This window comes from Pithys albifrons, chromosome 15, assembly GCF_047495875.1.
Source record: "Pithys albifrons albifrons isolate INPA30051 chromosome 15, PitAlb_v1, whole genome shotgun sequence".
NCBI lineage: Eukaryota > Metazoa > Chordata > Aves > Passeriformes > Thamnophilidae > Pithys > Pithys albifrons.
The window spans coordinates 7,876,180-7,896,011 of NC_092472.1; the positions used below are offsets into that span (position 1 = coordinate 7,876,180).

The 19,832-nt window shown below is 42.8% G+C and overlaps 1 protein-coding gene across 6 annotated transcripts in view; it reads right to left on the reverse strand.

Annotated features, from left to right (window-relative positions):
- Window positions 1-810: 810 nt before the first annotated feature.
- The window catches only part of TCERG1 (transcription elongation regulator 1), a 29,680-nt gene continuing 10,658 nt past the window's right edge, over window positions 811-19,832 (reverse strand). For 3 of the 6 annotated variants that reach the window (XM_071570673.1, XM_071570671.1, XM_071570669.1), the window contains 16 exons: window positions 19,764-19,826; window positions 18,305-18,505; window positions 17,449-17,564; window positions 16,640-16,728; window positions 15,491-15,651; window positions 14,626-14,692; window positions 13,547-13,682; window positions 12,675-12,764; window positions 11,841-11,959; window positions 9,718-9,868; window positions 5,160-5,324; window positions 4,271-4,453; window positions 3,616-3,795; window positions 2,689-2,772; window positions 2,333-2,433; window positions 811-1,934 (listed from right to left, as the gene is read on the reverse strand). In XM_071570673.1, coding sequence (XP_071426774.1) covers window positions 1,733-1,934; window positions 2,333-2,433; window positions 2,689-2,772; window positions 3,616-3,795; window positions 4,271-4,453; window positions 5,160-5,324; window positions 9,718-9,868; window positions 11,841-11,959; window positions 12,675-12,764; window positions 13,547-13,682; window positions 14,626-14,692; window positions 15,491-15,651; window positions 16,640-16,728; window positions 17,449-17,564; window positions 18,305-18,505; window positions 19,764-19,826 — 2,108 coding nt within the window. In that variant the 3' untranslated portion in view covers window positions 811-1,732. The remainder of the gene's footprint in view (window positions 1,935-2,332; window positions 2,434-2,688; window positions 2,773-3,615; window positions 3,796-4,270; window positions 4,454-5,159; window positions 5,325-9,717; window positions 9,869-11,840; window positions 11,960-12,674; window positions 12,765-13,546; window positions 13,683-14,625; window positions 14,693-15,490; window positions 15,652-16,639; window positions 16,729-17,448; window positions 17,565-18,304; window positions 18,506-19,763; window positions 19,827-19,832) is intronic. The other 3 variants (XM_071570674.1, XM_071570672.1, XM_071570670.1) reach the window with 2 other exon arrangements.

Sequence of the window (19,832 nt, forward strand, 5' to 3'; positions counted from 1 at the left end):
CACATCACATGTGGGGATGGCAGGGGTGTCTCCCTGATTCAGAGGGCACTGTGATGGCAGCTGAGCCCCAAAATGAACTGAGTTGGTTGTCACACGTGGACTAGACTGCCCCACACCCAGCCAGGGCTCCTCCTGCCCCACAGCCTCCTTGGTCAGCCTTGGGGTTGTACTTCCCACCTGGGAGCTACACCTCCTGCAGGCTCTCATACTTTGGGCCTTACCCAGCTACAATTCTTATTAGTCCGCACCCATTCCCAGCAAAGGCATCACCCAACACCAGTTTGCAATGGTTTGGGTACCCTCACACCAATGGACTGGGTAGACACGGGGGAGGGATTGTTGCTCTGGATTCAGGGCATACACTCTCATTCCAAGCACCACATTCTGCTGTCAGCAGCACAAATCCCTCCAGGCTGTCACAATCCCTTTCTCCCTTGATGCTCAGCCTGCAAGTCCTGCCTGTGGCCACCGACACCAACTGCTGACAAAAAAAGTACCACTTTCTCAGAGGAAAAGGGACTCCTTCCCCAGCCTTCAGTCAGGGGAAGAGATCCATATCAAACACAGAAGCAGCAGAAAGAAACTGTGGCTCTGCCAGCCCTGCCAGCTCACATTTAAGCAGTAGATGAAAGAACTAAATGAGAATATCATTTTACTTACTCCCCACTGACCACACACTGCTCAGTGCCATGGTCCCTGTTCTGCAAAACACAGCCAAGAATGTAGGTGGTATCACTTCAGTTGTTTGCTTTACTCATAAATTCACAAGTCCAGCAAAATTTATCAGAAATCTGGATTAGGCCTGTACAATCCATATATAAAAAGGGTTGGTTTATTGTAGTTCAAATACATAAACTGAACAATCCCAACATTTTCAAAATTAAACTTTAGAAACACAAGTTTAACATTCAAAACAGGAGTATAGTTTACAAGAATTGTCCGGAGAGGGAATCCACAGTCTAATCCAGAGTATGTAAAGATCACTTTATTGTAAATAAAAATGTGTTTATACAACCATCCTGGCCTGCTCGGTCACCTCTGGGATGCACCAAGTGTTTTCAGCTTCGAGCAAAAGTTATTAGACAGATCTTCACTTGGGCAGAGCAACATGAGTGCTGCTAATTCATGGCTGAGGGCAGGAACAGAGCAGCCTGTGAACTAACCGAGTTTGGTCTCTGAGTCCCAATTCTCCGCTCAGCTCTAACCCTGGCTTTAACGGATGTAGTTCCATTCCCAAGGGCGGAAGCAGGGAATTGGGGCCGGTGTTTCCAGAACAGGCTGTCAGTGATCAATAATTTAAGCTATGAGAGCATGTCACCTCCTCAGTCAGGGACTGCTGGAACCATCAGGCAGCTGGTGGCACACACGTAGGACATGCTCAAACCACAATGTGATCACCCCTGGGACTCACATGTATGACACTGCTGAGAGGAAAGCCCCAGGTACCAGACATCCACACCTCACACACCCCGCCCTGAGACCCACAGTCATACAACAGCCCCACACCTTGGGATTCATCAGTCATGCCCCAATTAATCCATAAATGCCTTTAACGTGGGCTTTCGTTGTTGTTTCCCTCCCCAGAGACCATTTTATGTTCACAAATGCTGCTCCTGCCTCTGCTCCTCAGATGTTTGAATATATTCACGGCAATGGATGTGTGTAACCTGACAGATGGCTCATGCAAGCGTTTGGATTTAACAGACACCCTTGGATTAGGAGCATTCCGTAACTATTTCGTGGTTCTCCTCGTGGGCTCGGAGGCGGTGGGGGGCGGGGGCGGCCCGCGCCGGTCCAGGTCATCCACATAGGACACGATGAGCTTGCGCCGCTCCTCCGGCACACAGTCCAGCACCAGGTACCGCTTGTCGTTCTGCAGGATCTTCTCCACGTCCTTCAGGTGCTGATCAGACTCCTGGATCAGCTTTTTGGATCTGAAAGCAAGCGTAGGAATTACCATTGCAGCATAGGCTGGGAACCCTCAGGAACCCCAGTGCTCCTGAGGTGGCTGCTTGGGCTCAGGGAAGCTGCCCCACCATAAGGAAGCACAGGGAGTCAACAGACAGGCCAGGCAGGGAAGGGTACAGGGACCTGGCCATCTTCTGAGCTAGAAAGTTGTCATGTTAGGTTGGGACTGAGCACGTAACAGTGCTCTGGGCACAGGAAACAAAGGCTCGTTGCCTACACTTGTGCCACATTAACTAAGCACGATGAAAGACTCAACTAACTTAGACATCAGCTTGTGCGAGGAGAAAACAGACATCCGTTTGCTGCTGTTTATACAGCAAAGCACAATAAAAGCCAAGTCCTGTGCTGGCATCACACTCCCCACCTGTAGGTGATGAATTTGGTCTCTTTGAGCAGCGTCCGGAAGTCAGCTTTGGCAGTGATGTATTTGTCTCGGATGTATTCCTCAAACTCCCTTTGCTTTTTCTGAAAGATGAAAGATAAGCTGAAAACACTGAATGCAGCTCCAGTACTTCTGCAACTGAACACACTGAACACCAGTAATAATTACATGTTAGTTACAGCTTTCCTTATCTTTTACATTTTTAATTTTTTATAAATTGTATGTAATTACTAACACCTGCATTCACACAGAGCACAACCCACTGCAGCAGCCACCAACTCACTTCTCTGCACTCTGCACCACACTGGGAGTCAGCAAGAGCAACACAAACCACTTACCCTGTCACTCGAAGAGAACTTAATGCACCTTGGATCTTCTTTAATGATTTTTTTCACTTCCTTCCATGTTGATGTTAAGGTTATCTTTCAAAAGAAGCAAAAATAGTTAAAAGAAAATTAGATTCTAAGAATACAAAATGCAAACACTACTACTGCTGAAGCCTGTAAATATCTCCCAAGCCCACTGAGAAAGCTGCTGCTGTATTTAAGTGTTGGGTTTTCATTATTCATACCATTACATTTGTACTTTTAACTAGTTGATTTTATATACTGACTTTTGTATTTTGAGATGGCATTTTCAGGTCAAGGTCCTCCAAATCTAACTTCCCAAAGTCTTTTTCTAGTACATATTCATATATAAATTACCTTCAGAAAATTTGCCTCTAAACTAAATGAACTCATACATTAAAAGCGAGGTAAAAACTTTCAGGGTAAGTGAAAGCTGCCTGAAGTTGGCACAGAACTAAAAAAAGAGCAAGGCCCACTAAATAAAGCCCCAGTGCACAGAATCAGGGATGGATCCCACAGCATGAGCAGAGTAAAAGCTTGTGTTTGGCAGCACAAGATAAAGCAGGAAAACATCAAAACAGATGAACTGGGGAAGACCATACTGATGGTCACTAAGACCAACTGCCTGGATATGTGAAAGAGTTAGTGAAGAGTATCAAATAACTCCATGCTGAAGAAATAAAAAGAAGATGAAAAGATCACTGATTAGAATTTTATATGTAAATGCTCTGTATGTTCAAACAAAATAACACTCCAGACAAACAGGTAAGGAAACACAATGCACAGGTTTTGTTATGAAGGTAAAAAAGAGAGTGGTGAAGCAAAGTGGGCCCTGAAAATAAAACCAGAGTGTGCAACAGAAAAACAAATCCCAACAAGCTGCAGAGATTTTTCAGTTTGAACATCCGCAGCTCTTACCGCTGAAGTTTCATCCAGAAGTTGCCTGAAGTGTTCCCTCTTCTTTTTGGTAAGTGCCTCAATATGTTCATTAAAGAGCTTCTCCTTCTCCTCTCTCTCGAGCAGAGACCCAGACTCCCAGCGGTGATCTTTGCGCAGGGTCCTCCTGGTGTCAGACCAGGACACGTCTGAAGAACGCACCTGAGCCAGAGATCATTCATTTTTAAACCACTTTTTCTAAAGTTCATTGACAATTCCTACATCCTTATTTTTTTATTATTTACCTTGTTTGAAGTTAAGGTTAAAAGATAAAACCCCAGCTTTTAAGAAGAGACTGCAGCAGGCGCCCCGTGAACTGTTCAGTTCAAACACGGAACAGGCAGTGGCAGAAGGAATCCCTCTGCATCAGTTTGAAGCAGATGGAGATGTCCCACTGACCTGACTGAGCATTCTCAAAACCAGAAAATTCCAGCACTCTCTCCTCTGTGTTCACCAGGGTGCTTGGAAAGGCAGTCTCGGAGATTATGATTTCCAGAGACAACAGGAGCTCTGCCAAAACCCTCAATGGGATTCCACCTCCATATAATCTGAACTCCAAATGCCAAAATGCTTTTACAGGGAGCACCAATCAACTAGATCCTGCCCTGAGCAGCTGAGGGGCCTGTCCGTGCCTCACCATGTCCGACAGCAGCGCTTTGAAGTTCTGTATGGCCTCTTCCCGCTTGTGCTGCTCCCGCTCCCGATCGATCTCCTTGGTTTGCTCCGAGCGTGCTTTCTGCACCTCCCGCTCTCGCTCCCGCAGGCTCGCCTCGATCCGCGCCTGTCGCTCCAGCTCCTTCTCCTTCTCAGAATCTAAGTTCTGACATGCAAGAACCAACTTTTCTCAACAAAAACACCTTTCACTAGACAGGTAAGTGAACTAAAGGGCTACCAAACTAAAGGCAGCTTGGAAAGAAACACTTCTTAGCAATCTGGGATCTATGGAGTACAAAATTTTGCTTCAAGAGCTGTGATGAAGCATTACAGTGTTTACCCAGGGTAGAGAAAAATTTGGTCACAGAACAACTATTCCCAGGAGCACGTTGTGTTCAGTGACAAACTCTGAATAAGGAGGGACAAGATGATCACTTTTGGCCCAGTTTTACATACTTAACCATTAAATGCCTGGAAGAAAAAGGTAGGAATATTGGATTAAGAGAGAAGCATAGTGAAGGAAGTATGTATGAACACATATCCCTGAAGGAAGCTCAGCTGATAGGGAAAACCGCAGCAAAAGTAATGCTACCCATCGTAGGAGGAAATAATCAATGTCATGTCTGTAGTTTCTGAAGTTTTACAGCAATTTTTACAACCAATGGCTCCACAGGAGTCTGTGAGGGATAATTCTGCCACATATCCTATGTGTGCATGCAGGTGTCACAAACATCACACCAGGGACAGAACTTCTAAGTTCCAAGCTGTCTTCTAAGGTACCAGCACAGTAACTCTGGTATGGAATTCTCCTCACCATGGATCTGTCTGCCTAAAGCCCACTCCTAGCCACAATCCCAGTGCTCCCTGCTGACCTTGGCTATTTTCTCGATGTACTGCTTGAACAGGTCCTCCCTCTGTGAGGAGCTGTCCACCGCCTTGTACCGCGGGTCAGTCTCCACTTTGTCCTTCACTTTGCTCCAGCGAGACTGACTGTCCAGGTGGTGGTTTGCCAGCAGCTCAAAGAAGTCCATTTTGATCTGTTGTACAGATAGAAACAGAGAGACAACACTTGAGAAAGACACTTCGATATGCCAGTTTGCTCTTATGAAAAAAGGAGTCGACTTACCTCCATCAGAGGGAGCACAGTAACATTATATACCATTGCAATTTAGAGAAATCACTAAACTCTGAATTTAGTCATAACTGCAGCTCAAATTTACTGTCCCTTGGGACAATTTTACCAAAGCAGATACGTTAAGGTGATCTGCTATACCTTAGATGAATACTATTCTTTAAAGAATAATCCACCAAGAGTTTTTATTCTTTTACTCCAATTTAAGCTTGTTTTTGAACTTCTATATATATGTCAAATTAACAAGTTACTGATGCTGCATCATAGCATTTTGCAAATCAGTACTCCAGAAGCCATGCAGCTTAAAACAGGGCTCTAGAGAAATCAGGTATTTATGGATTCATCCTCCAGGTGTACAATGAACAGAGGAGAATGCTTGGATCTGCCGACAAAGAGCAATGTCTTAAGATGGATCTAACCAATAATTACCCACATTACAATTAAGTAAAATATATAATAAAATTATATTTAGGATGGACATGTACATCTATATAAAAGTTCAGGGAAACATTTTAGTCTACTTTGTCAATTGGAAATGGCATGTCAGCACTCTGTCCATAACAACAGCCATTGCAAGGGCTGGCAGAGGATCAATCATGGTAGGTTTATTTCAACCACAACCAGCAACACGTTTTCATCTGAACTCCCAGAACCAGCAGTTGTAAGGGCAACTACTCTGCCTTTGTTAGATATCTTGATTTCTGTGGTGGATGATCTCCCTGTTCTGCTGCACTTTAGGTCCTTGGTCACCACTGTATTCACTCCAGGCAGGCTAGTTTGGCACTTCAGCCTCCCCCTCCTGAAGCAGAGGTGAGGGGCTGGATCACCTCACTCACCAGGGGTCAGGGAATGCTCTAGGGCCCTGCAGGGAGGAGGGTTCTGCCTCCACAGTTCCCCACACCCTGCTGCCTCCACAGCATCCCACACCCTGCTGGGATGCAAATTAAACCTGGCTTAATGGCACACAAATTAAAAACTCAAAATCCAGGAGAAGGACAGGCCATATGTTATTTGCTACTTCTCTCCCGTCCTGAACCCTTAAAAAATGGAAACCAGCAGAAGCAGTTTAGCTGCAGAACACTGAGGTTCCTCAGGGAAGGGAGCAGATGGACAGAGCAGGCTCTGGCTTGCCAGAGACCTGGCACATCCCCATCCTCTAGAACGTGTTTAGCTACAGAATGCAGGAATGGGATGAAGATCAGCACCAACAGTCTGCAGCCTTGCCCACCAATAATTTTAGTTCTTCAAAATATTAACATATAAACATAAAAGGCTCTATAGGCTCTTTCTTTCCCATCCCAAAGAAGCCTAAGGCAGTAAAGCAGAGATCAGAGAACAGCCTGTTAGTGCCAGTGGGATGTTGTGCTACAGCTACAGTGCTATTGCTTTATCTTAAAGGAGCTCAACAAAATGCTAAGCAAACCGTTTATTCATTGTAAAATTAAGAATGTTGTTTCAAAACATCTTAAAACATGCATGCAGTATTGAAATATGAAGCTTTCTAAGCCATGGCATTTTAAATATTTGTTAGAAACCAAACAGTTCCCAGCTGTTACCACAGAAGTCTCTAAGGTAAGGGTATCTCCAAGATCCTACACAAATCACCTGTGCATGGATGTGTTCCACGGGATCAGGACTGCACACCTGCCACACTGCTGGGAGCTCTGTGGCACCAGCTGCCACACAAACCCTCCCCTGAGGTCACCACCACAGGCTGTAGGAAGGTGCTCCCATGGGAGCTGCCAGCAGCAAACCTCCAGTCTCCCAAGAGCTCCTGCCCAGCAGTGTGGCTGCCAGCGGCACCCCGCATTCCCTCGGGAGCTCCTTCCCAGCTGCATGGGCAACAGTAGGGCCTCTCAATCCCTCCCTCCCTCCCTCCCTCAGGAGCTCCTGCGTGGCTATGTGAGCACCAGTAGCACCCCTCACTCCCTTATCCCCTCACCTCCTCAGAAGCTCCTGCCTGGTTGTGCAGCCACTGGTAGGACCAGCTGTGGCCTCTCCAGCTCCAGACTGGGCAGGGATCAAGATGGCACAGCCAATCCCCGCCCTCAGAAAAACCAGCAGCACTTCAGGCTTAAGTGCTCTAAAGCACGGCTTTCACTCCACTCAGGTGCCCTGGGTACAGCACAGGTGTTGTTACCAGGCCATTTTAAATTTAAAAAAGGAGAAAATGTCTCAAAAACTTGAGTCTAAAACATCTCACCAAGGAATACCCCTTTCAGATTCGAGCTCCAGATGTCGAGTTCCATGTGCCTGCATAGAGGGACTCGCTTGACCAACGAGTATCACACAGAGCTCTGGACCCAGGGCAGGGGACACAGCCACCAGCATGGGGCTGTAGGGCACCTGCAGCTCAACATTTCAGTAAGTCTGTAAAGTGGGATGTGAGGCTCATTTGCTGGCACGGCTTGTCCCAGGGACATGGAACAAGGCTGTGTCCTGGGACAGCACAGGAGCAGCTTGGTCACCGTTACACTGTTACCTGCCCACAGTCCTGATATCCCCAAGTCCCCCATACTCCTCCTCTCTGCCACCTGAGAAGCACTGGCATCGGATTTACTCACTGAAATTTGGCACAGGAATAAAACCAGCCACTGAAAACACTGGCTGCTCCACCCCCATTCCTTAAGCCATTACTTTATGAAGCAAAATCAAACATTATATGATTTAAAACCCTTACATTAAAGATTTCTGTAAAGTTGATCCTCCCTAAGTAAAGATTTTGGACTTTTACAACAGACTGAGAAAGCTTCAGGTTAAATGCTTTAAATTTTCTTTTATGTTTTAAGCACTTTCAAAATAGAAGGAAAATAAGGCTGAAAACATTTCAGGTGTATTTAGAAGTCTTTTTTTTTTTGGCAGTTAACACATTGCAGGTACAACTCTCATCACTTCACAAGGAAAAAAACTAAAAAAATGTAAAGTACCGGAACTGCGGAGGCTAAAGTCACCACACAGAGATACCAATGCTTTCCTCACTAGGGAATCCCATAATATTTGCGTGTCAGTGATTGACAGCTGTCAGACTGAACTGATTGACAGGCCGCACAGCACATAACTGTAAAGTCTATCCACTTGTTATAAAACAGAATACATAAAATGGTTACAAGAGGCTTTTGGAGAAAAAAAAAACATTATTCAAAGCAAACAAATACAATCTCTCTTAACTTTTCAATTTTAGAACAATCATGCAACAACAAAACTAGTATTTATTCTTTAAAGTCTTCAACTGCACTATTAAGATGCAAAAAATGCTTTAAAATTCCATATTCACAATCAAAATGCAGTATGTAAAATCTAGATTTGAACTACATCAGCTCCCCTCTGAAAGCATAATCATTTATGGAAAACAGCAGCAAAAGAGCAACCTTTGTGAAAATTTGAGTACACAACCAAATTAAATCAGAGCACCCAGATTTTAAAAATCTGCAAAGCTTCTTAAAGAATGAAATTGTCCCCAAATCTGACTTGTCCCCTGACCCTTTTCCCTCCCCAAAGCATTCCAGGTAGGGAAATCTACAATCATTTCATACTACAAAATAAACATTGCAGACTTCCAAATGTCCAAAATGATTAGTCTTCAGAGGTGACCTCCACTCACACACACACACACAGGGACGTGGCAGTAAGTGGCCCCATTTGATGTCCTCTCTGCAGGGAGAAGAGCTGCTCCCCACCACCAGCAGTGCAGGAATGTGACATTGGCAGATCATTAATCTGTAATAGCTGACCTTTAAATCTAGTAAGTAGCAGTTTATACATAAGATCTATTTACTCAAAAAGTCCCTAAGTGTCTGCTTTGAGATGGAAAGGAAGGATATGGGAACTATTTGAAATTTAATTGGAGTACCCTCAGGGAATTGCAAGTTCTGCTGCTTCCACAGAGGGAGCACAGAGGTAATGGCAAACTCTGGGGTTCCAGCCAAACAGGGTAAGACTCCTTTTCATGCTTCAGGATAACAGAACTTAATTAAAAAAAAAAAAACAAAAACAAAACAAAAATCAAGCATTACTCCAGTTAAGAAGATAATGTTATTTGCTTGGTTAAATGAAAAAAAAAGTGTCATTATTTAAGCAAACTCAGCTTTACCAATAAAAACAATTCAATTCTAGATACTCTAAAACTGCAAACTTGAAATGGTTCAGAAAGACTAGGGGGACACCCCTAAAGTGTTTGTCTGCATCACCTGTAGGAAAGCCCAGTCCCTGTCTCAGGGAAGGCTCAGGGAAGCCAAGCACTGGCTCTGTCCCATCTCACTCACACCACTCACACTGCTGGAACTCAAGAGTCCCCTTACCTTCTCTCCCCTGGTCTTCGAGTCTTCCTTCTCCTTCTTTCTTGCCGCTGTGATAAACTCATTAAACAAGGCCTCTCGATCTTTCATCTTTTCAATTGCCTTGAACCTCGAGTCTTTAGCATGCTTGGCTGCAAATTCACTAAAAGTAGTTCTGCAACAAAATGGCAAGTGAACTCATTTGGCAGAGCTGTCTGGGCTGGGAGGCAGGTTCAGCAGGGAAATATTTCCTCTGCTGCAATATATGCCAGAGCACAACTTAAAAAACCCCAAAAGGCAAATCCTATGGTTTCACTACAGAGCTGCTCGACCCATGAACTCTGTGATAGTAGCCAGCACTCACACAAGAGGTGTTGTCAGAGACTTACAGGGGTGGGTTGGTTTGTTCAGATACAGCCACCTGCAGAACAGGCAGGTGTAGAGAGAGATTACAGTGCAACCAAGAAGAAGAAATGAAAAAAACTCAGTTGTCTACAAAACTTTGTGTTTCTGTGGGTTAGCAGTTCAGCCACCGGTCTGTCCAGGTATTTCACAGCTGTGAAACCAAAATTCTCAGGTGCATTCACTTGCAGCCAAACCATGCTAAGAGTTCACCAAGAAAACAAGTCTTTGGCAGGAGTCCCCACGGAACACTGGCTGTATCAATTCTTTCCCCTTCAGTGTACAGTGCAGAATCTGAGCTCAAACCACTTGGAGCTGAAACCTTTTCAAACCCTCTACTATGGGCAGAGGCAGCAATACTGGGCTTTCGACCCATCATCCCACAGCATTTCCCTGACTATTCTCTCACCTCCAGGGCCAGATTCCAACCTGTGCAGTAGGTATAGTACTGCCACTTACCTCGGAAAAAAATCACTATTGTGCTTTTTCCAAGCTCTGATGCAAATCTGGCCCCAAGAATACGTGAGACACTTATAATCATAGGAATGTTTTCATCACAGCATGGAAATAATTAGACTTGGAAAATCCAGCCTACTGTTGCTGTAGGGTAAATTGAAACAAGAAGAGAATTTGGTAGCTTATTCAAAAGGATTAGAAAGTGAATGTAAAGCTAGATCGAAGAACAAGAGCTGCTCAAGTGGAACACAAACTCTTGAGCATGTTGGACTGAGATAGATGATAAAAAACCAGTCTGGCACTCACAGAAGTACAGCAATATCTTTAGACAAACACTGAAACCAGAAGACAAAGGATAAGATTAAACAAAACAGTATTTCAGCTGGAACTCTTTCCCACCCCAGCCCATGATCAGTCCCAACATGACATATTGGAGAGATGCTGGAAGCTGAGAATACTAAAGACAACATAACTGTTTCTTAAAGCATTTCCATGCCTCCATTCTTCCAGCCTACTGCTGAGTTATTAGTCAGATCTGAAGCAATTTAAAAGTTAATGTAACACTAACTTGTCACCAGATTTCCAAAAGGAGTCACTGGAAAAAACTGAGCTGAAGTGAAACAAATGAGCTGTTATTTCACTGGAAAGAATTAATGCCAGATAAGCAAAGAGATGCTGAAAGAGGACGTTCTGGAACTCATCTGGTGACATAAGCACATATCTCATGACCTCTATGTGAGGAAGCTGTGAAACAAACAATCCCAGCAATGAAATCTTGAACGTACATTCACCGTCATCCCCCTGCTCTTACCACTGTCAGTGGGTCTGAATCTGAGGGCTGTGCAATCATTGCTGTATTAAAGCAACCAGAATATTCTATCATATTATCATTAACATATTTTGTAACCAGAGAAATGTTTCTTCAGCCCCCTCCAAACCCAAGAAACCTCCCTACTACTTCTCAGAGAAGAAGAGGGTTATTAAAGAAACTTGTGGTGGATTCCAAAGCCCTTTCTCACAATCCAGGCAGCACACTGGGGATTTCTACAACTTGAAATACGTAAATCACTATAAATACATAAATCATTAGAAATATGTAAATCATCATAAATCACAAGTTCTATTACTGCACAGATTAGGTGAATACAAACAGGAAAAAGAAAATGTCAACAATATATGATGATTTTTCTCCTCTTTGCCCATTCTGAACAAAGTTAATCAACCCAATACAACCCAACATCCTGCATTCAAGTAAAGCTTATGCACACAAACCGCAAAGAAGCTCCTACCTGGGATTAATCTTTGCTTCTTCCATCATTTTCTTGAAATCCTCCTTGGCCTGCATTATTTTATTTTTCTTCTCCTTGCGCTCTTCCTCTGCTCGGGTTTTCACATACTGATCAAACACCTACAGAAACACCAGTCACCCACAGCAAACACACAAACCTAACACACAGCTCTAGGCACGAGGGAGGAAAGATCCCACTTCCTTCCTTCCCTCCTGTTTCCTTTCCTCTCACCACAGAACCAACATAGACAAGGCAGAAAGAAGGATTAGGTACTCTTTGTATTTCAATGTGCAAATGATTCACGCTGCTGCACATGAAGGGTGCTGTACCTAACACAACATCTGAGGACCTGGGAAGAAGCTCCTTACACATTCCAGTTAATATTTTCCTGGGTCCCATGTTTCAGACACTTCCTGTGTTCTCGAAGCTTTCCATTTCCCTACATCCACTTGAAGAAAAGCTGCTGAAGTGAGAACTTACTTAACAATAAAAATGCACTTTAGTATTTTAAAATAAATAGCTAGATTATTCATTACACTAATACTTTGAAGAGATACTGATGACTCCCACAATTCCATTCAGGTTCTGGCAGCTCTCTGTACATATAAACCTTTCACGGTACTAAATAAGACATCTTCTGACCACAGGAAATACAACAACTATCAACACTTTCCCTTGCTGGCTTCTTCCATTTCCAGACAAATCCTAATCATGACAACCCCCCCCCTGCAACATGGATTAGTCTGGAAGGTTTATAGGAACAAAAACAGACTGAGGATTCAGATAAACCTGTAGTAGCTGTGTCTGGATGGAGAGTGAATTTGACTTTTTTACCTGTTTCCTTTCTTTTGGGTTGAGCAGCAAGTAACGAGGATCAAACACGATCTTGTGCAGCTCTTTCTCCCATGTTGAAAAGGCAGAGACCTTTAATTAAAAGACAAATACACAAAATATATGGAAGCTGTACTGTTTTGCTTGAAAACTCCAAGACATCTGATGAAAAGATGGAAACAAACTCATCCTGGAGTTTTCATTACTAATGGATCATGGAGCCTGCCATAGAAAGTTTCAACACTAGCTAGCTCTGAAAACTTATAAATGATAATACACACTGATTTACTACTGCACTGTGACATTAAAAACAAAAAGTACATTGGAAGAAAGCCTTGAGAGCTGTGTTCCATAGGCAGCTGGAAGCACTTACATTTTTTAGTTACTATCCAAATAGCCCAATTTCTCTATCAAAATTGATCGGCATCAAGAAGACAGCAGATTTAGTTAATTAATAGCCAAAAGTCTCCCACTGAAGGCTAAGACTGTACAGACTAGACTGGAAGTTGCTGCTTTTTTCAGTAGAAATATTTCCAAAAACATTAAGGATATGTCCGGTTTGTATGTCCCATTTATCTTCAATGGCAGCTTCCAATTAAGTAATTACTTAACTTGGGAAAAAATTGGAAAAACAAAAAATATCTTTTGATCCTCTCTCATTTCAATTACTTAGAAATCAAAATGTTGCTGTAATTCCAGATTTTCTTTGAAATCTGGAGTCTTGTACCAAGAGCATCCATCAATCAGAGACAGGATGAGGCTGTTCCCTTACACGAAACATCACAGGTTCGGAATTCACCAAGAACTCAGACCTCTGCCCAGCCTGACCTGAACCTCGCTCCCTCCCTCCTCACACACACAGAGAGGTTTCTGACCCCTCTTTCCAGCAGCATGTCCTTGAACTGCTTCATCCGAGCCTCCAGTGGGACAATGGCTCTCTCTCGAGCAGCTTTGATCTCAGCCTCCATAGCAGCCTCCTTCTCGGAATCGATGTCTTTGATATCATCTTTCCTGAAAAACAACAGACATAAAGCGTAATTTGAGAAGTAAAATTCCAGCCTTGCAGACAAAAGACAAACCACACCTGGACAGGATGGGTATCACACATCACTCCAGAAACACAGGCTTACAATCTATGAAAGCCATTCTTAGACATGGATATGAATACTTTCCTGCCAACAGCTCAGGAGCCAAGGTATTCCAAATAACTTCAGTGCCAACAGATGACTCCAAGCAATCAGCACACCCTGGCTGCGTTCAAAGGTCTTGCCAGACACGCAGCAGATCAACAGCACTAATTTTCTGGTCCCCTCTTCAGGGTCATGAGGCACTAAGGGAGTTTGTTAAGACTGGGAAGACCTCACAATCTCCTGGACAAGTGCACTGTTCGCTGATTTAGGTTCATTAAGAGCAAACATCCTTCATCCCAAACAACCCCCACCCCTTACTGACAACAGCTCCACGATCATCCCTATGAGCACACAAATAACATGGCAAAACCACTCTTAAAACAGTGTAAGTATATCACATGTATCGCTTGCAAAAGGCAACCAGACCAAAATACCTAACCCAAACTCTTAAACCTGTAGAACAGAGTGAAAATAGAGAAATCACTATGAAAATTTTGGTGGCTGGATATTTTGGCAACAGTCTTGTGCCCAGAAATTAGTGAACGACAGAAGCAAGTTATGTAAGACAAACTGCACTCAAAACATTCCTTGGTTTCACCAGCTTACATCATTCATTTCCAAAAGAAAGGCTTCTTCCTCTCTGCATAAGTTTCAGCTGTGTCAGGGAAATATCAGATACCTGAGCTGCTGAGCAGCAGAAAGCCGATCACTGTTCCCTAACCCTCTCAGTTCCTGTTCTACTCTGCTGGACACAACACACACGTCTCAGGTGACACTTATTTTACCTACACAGACTGCTTGGTATTGAAAAAGAAAAAACTTACTTGCGCTTTTTTATTTTAATAGGCTCATCTTCATTTGCTTCCTCTGCAGCTTCATGCTCTTCTCTAACTGTAACAGATTTCAACAACACTTTAGATTTTATATTGATGAAAATTTGTCATTTACAAGTGAAGTCTCCTGCACCAATTGAGGACAGTGTGTGCAGCAATTCTGTTCTAACAAAGGCATACACATGGTTCTCAAGTCACTTTCAGAGTAACGCTACGAGAATTTGAGGGGCAGGACTAGTGGACTTGCAGCCAACACTGGATTTAAAATGACAAACACTGACCTCTTATTTCTAGGGGAAAACAACTCAGGCTAAACAGTCTAATGAAGCACAGTTGGATCTCCTGATTACCTGCTCGCACTTTTCTCTCCTCCAGCTATCAAACCCAAATATCATCCCAGCACCATCTACTAGCATTCAGTCGGAGAAATATCATCTCAGCAGCCCCTTGAATGTTCTCTGCTCCTTCCAGCTCTTTCCAGACTGTACTCTGACTGATGATCTCTTCTGTGAGAGCCCATTGGAAAATTATGATTAATCTTTTCTGGCCTTTTGCTTATACAGCTAAAAAAATCTTTCTTTTTAGTCAGTAAAAACTGGGGGGTTTGTCAGCCTGTTGGCTTTTTGCAAAACAATTAACGTTGTTAGTATCTACTTTCTTTAATGGGCTCGTTTTTTCCAAAAGAACTCCGCAATCTGCATTCCAATCAGCCTCTTACATTCCACACTTGAACACATTTTCAGTATGTCCTTACATTTCTGTCACTTCCTTAAATGTTACAAGCTTTGGACATCAACACAAAATAAGTGCTAAGCTATATTCAAACTTCCTATGACAGCAACATGATTGCTCTTACTAAGTTTTTTTCCTTCTTCCATTCCTTTTTTGTGAGGAGGTTCTTGAATAATTTTGTCCACATCAGCTCTCCCAATGAGGTCGTCGGGTCGGTCCCACATGGACAGTCGGGTGGTGGGGTTGTAGAAGAACACCCGCTCGTCCCCTGTCCACACCACACACCTGGGGATGGGACAGGAGGGCTCAGATTACCTTGTCTTCACTCACGGTACCCGTTATCACGGTCATACACTGAAGCACAATGACAACACACACGCCCCTGGTTACACTGACTACACAACTGCCAGACATTCCTCCTGCCGGAATGGAACATCCTGAACTGCTGCTTTTCTCTGCTGGCAGATTTGAAAATGCAGTAATTGAAATTTGACACTGAAAATGCAATTTAAAAAATGCTTTATATCAGGAGCTGCAGGAAACTCAGTTCTCTAGAAAACCGTTTCAGAGAGTGGAAGCAGATTTTTGGATAAAATGTACCTCATCTCTTCAATGCCCACAAAGTGTAAGAAAAAGCAAACTCAGGATCTTGCCAGATTCTTTTAAGTGATAGGATAAAAGAACCAGAGAGACAATTTAAAGGGAGACAGTTTTAAACACCAAACATTAATAAAAACCAACAACAGCTAAATTGCAAAAATGAAAACAATTCTCCTTTCCCATCAGGAAGATTTTTACCTTTGTCATGAAACATGCAAAGATGATTTACACATTACAGCAAGAGTCACCCTCCTCATGACATCACACAGGCACCTGAGGAGCTTCTGGGCCAAGTTAAAAAAACCCACCTTGTTTTGGCCAGCAGGCACAGCTATTTTTTCTTCGAGGCATAGAGTAAGAGATGCCAAAGATATTTTTTTGGCCAGTATCTCATGAGATCAGGAGGAATTGGTGGCAGGTGAGGGGGCTGGGATAAGAAATCCTGGCAATGGACCCCTGGGACTCCAGGCAGTGTGGGACACCACAGACAATCCTGAGCACCAGGAGAACTGGCACCATGTGAGCAGCACTGGCTGCAAGAACACGGTGCTTTTTGGTACAGCAGCACACCAAGAACAGGCTCCTCACACACTATCACTTGTTCTAATTCCCCAGCAGCCTCCCTGGTGGCTCCAGGACCAGCCCTGTCAACCCCACAGCAGCAGCCACATACCATGGTGTGCCTGGAATAGGGGTGGTAGCAACTGGCTTGGCCTTCTGAGCTGCCTTCTCTTCCTCTGTCATTTCTTCCTCTTTTGGCTCCTCAAGGGAAAAACAAGTTAGAGGATCAGACAATGACAGATGGCTAATTATTTATTATACAGTAACTAAAACCAGCAACTGAATTCTGTGCTTTTACCTACTAAACTACATTGAAGTTCAAAGAAATCAGGATAAAAGCTTTAATTTTTATTCAAACATCCCTTAGCATCCTTAAGAACTATCCTGTTCAGCACAGCAAACACCTTCCAAGGAATAAGTTACTTCGGTTTACTGAAAACACTATAGTACCCTTTCTAGGACACATGCTCCTAACAACCTAAACTTGGAAGTTAAAGCACATGGAGAACATGTGAGGTTTGTGTAAAACTGTTCAAAATAATGAGAAGAAATAGGAAAAAAACTACTAAATGTTTCAAACAGTCAGGACAAGTTTCATTTTCTGAGCACATTAAATTCAGCGAGACAACACCACGTCTATGTAATGAGCTAACCTTTGCCCCATGTTTTCATTTATTTCTTAACTCACATACTCTGTATCTTTCTTTTAAATGTCCTTTTTTCGTTATGTAAAAAAAACGCTAACAATAAAAAAAGAAAAGTCTGAGTCCACAAAGGAAGGCTTTCAAAATCCCCTCCAGAACTTAAGAACTCAAATGACTAACCATGGGTCCTGCCAACCTGCCTGAGCTGAGAAGCAGACACATCTGTGGGATGTGGGACTCAATGGCCAGACTGACTATTGGGTTTAAGGTCTTTTACCTCCTTTATCAGTTCTTTTATAGGTTCTTCTTTTGGCTCTTCTTCTTCTGTCTCCATCGGTAAAGGTTCCTCTGACGGTTCTTTAATTGGCTCTTTGACCTTCTCTTCCATTTTTTCTAAATAAAGGTAAGACTCTTTCTGAGTGTTAAGGAACCATTACAGAACCACAACAAATTTCTTTTTTTTAGTATAAGTTTCCAAGCACACCACCACCAACCCAAAACTTCCTTTCAATGTATTGTCACCACTTTCTGTCCCTCTTAGGTTTTGCAGTGTCTGCTATAAAGTCGTGGTTATCTCCTGTGCAAGATCTACTTGGGACTGGAAAATGAAATTTTCTATTATACTAAAAAGCTGAATAAAGAGTATCAACTAAAGGAATGCTGAGTCACCAATAAAAATATCAACTAAGTGCAACACTGAAGACCATTTTCAGATTTTAAATTTAGTTTTTGAAGATCTGAAATTCAGCACAACTATCTTCATTTTTTTCCTGGTTACAGCCCTTAGAATAACTGACTTTCCCTTCACTTTCTACCTGCAACTGGAACCTTCTCAAACACACGTGCACATGAAGTACTCACTTTCTACTGGCACAGGAACATGCACTTACCCAAGGCACAAGATTTCAGAGCAAGTCTGGAACTGGACATTCTTAGAGCACAGTGGGAAACTGCAACTTTCAAACTCAAGACTAACTTAGAATTAGAACTTCAAAATATTCTTAAAGGTGAACAGGGATTAGAAACATTCCCACTTATGCTTTCAAACACAACTCCTAATGGTTTGAGCAATGTTCCCAGAGTACTGCTGTAGTAAAAAAAATCCAAACAAAAAAATACCAAAACAAAGGTACCTTTTTCTTTCAGTTCTTGGGGTTTTTCCCATGTGGACTCCAAAGTCCTGTTGTTGTAGTAGTAAGTCTTTCCATCTGCTGTTTTGTACTCTGTCCACTCAGAGACCGCAGTGGCTCCGGCCAGCGTGGCGGGGGAGGCGGCGATGGCCACCTGCGGGTGGATCATGGGCACGATGGGGGGGGCCATGCCCGGCAGGACTCCTGGGAAAGGCAAAAAGGGAAAAAGGGAGAAAAGGAAAAAGAAAACAGTAAGTGACAAAGTAGGACCTAAGCACCAACACCTAGCACGTTACCGACTTAACTTGCAAATAATCAACCCATAGAATTAAAGAGAAGGATTGTTTTTCAAAGTTAAATTGGAAAGCAAGGCATTGCAGCCAAATTTCCTTCCTGTGTTTTGCAATCAGTAATGCCCATTCCCAGGCAAATTAGATAGCTTTTAATTTCAATTAATGCATAATTCTGCAGAGAACAAAGCTTATTTTAGACGTTTGCTTTAATATTTCAAAATTAAGTGCTCTATTTATTAAAAAAGTCTTTATGAGATCTCTGTAGGAATGTTTTCTTTTAATCTACTCCACTGCTTAATTCAGCTGTCGTAAGAAATATTCCTATTGCTCTTAAAAAAGGCAACAGTGGCTTGAATTTGAGCAATAGAATATAGAGTAGAACTCCGATAAATCTTAAATAATGGCATTAATTCAGAGCTTTTGATAAAACCTGATGACAATGAAATAGTATCAGATTGTTGGGTTTGTTTAGTACTGCAAACTGATTGAAAAAAAACCAAACATTTTGTTGAAATCCTAAAGCAAAATGGCAAGCAAATATCCAAAGATAAGAAAGCCAGAATGCTGCACTGTCCTATTCTGTCTCCACTCATCCCATCAAACTGGGTATAATGAACAGATTTGGAAGGACAAATTCTAGAACACCAATTGAATAGGACTGGAACTACAAGATCATAAATTTGAGCCTTTGAGATGGAAAAAGTCTTGTTTTAAAGAATAGAAAAGCACACATTACACACTGCAATAACATGTTCTCAGTGAGTGACTGTTCTTAAATCCACAATTGAAATATGGAAGTTCACACTCAGACACACAGACACGCACACAACATGCGAGCACAGCCAGCCACTGCACATGTGGAGCAGGAAAACAAAAATCCACACAAGAAACTAGGAACTAAGTATGGGCATGAGAGTCACGGTCATTACAGAACTCAATGGTTACAGAAAACTGTATGGGAGTTTGGGTACAGAATAAGCTGACACTAACAGTTATTTGGGCAGTTATTTCCTGGCCAAGTATGATATTTGCATTTATATTGGTTTTAAAAATAAAGTATAAATATAGTCATTCAAGTGGGGAAGCAAATAAAGAAATAAAAGAAACAACCACATTCACTACCATGCCAACTTACAGACAAAACGAACTAGGATGGGTTTGGAAATTACCGGTCTTGGTGGTAGCGACTGTCTTTACATACGGGCAGCTGACTATTTGCATCATTGCTACACCTGCAA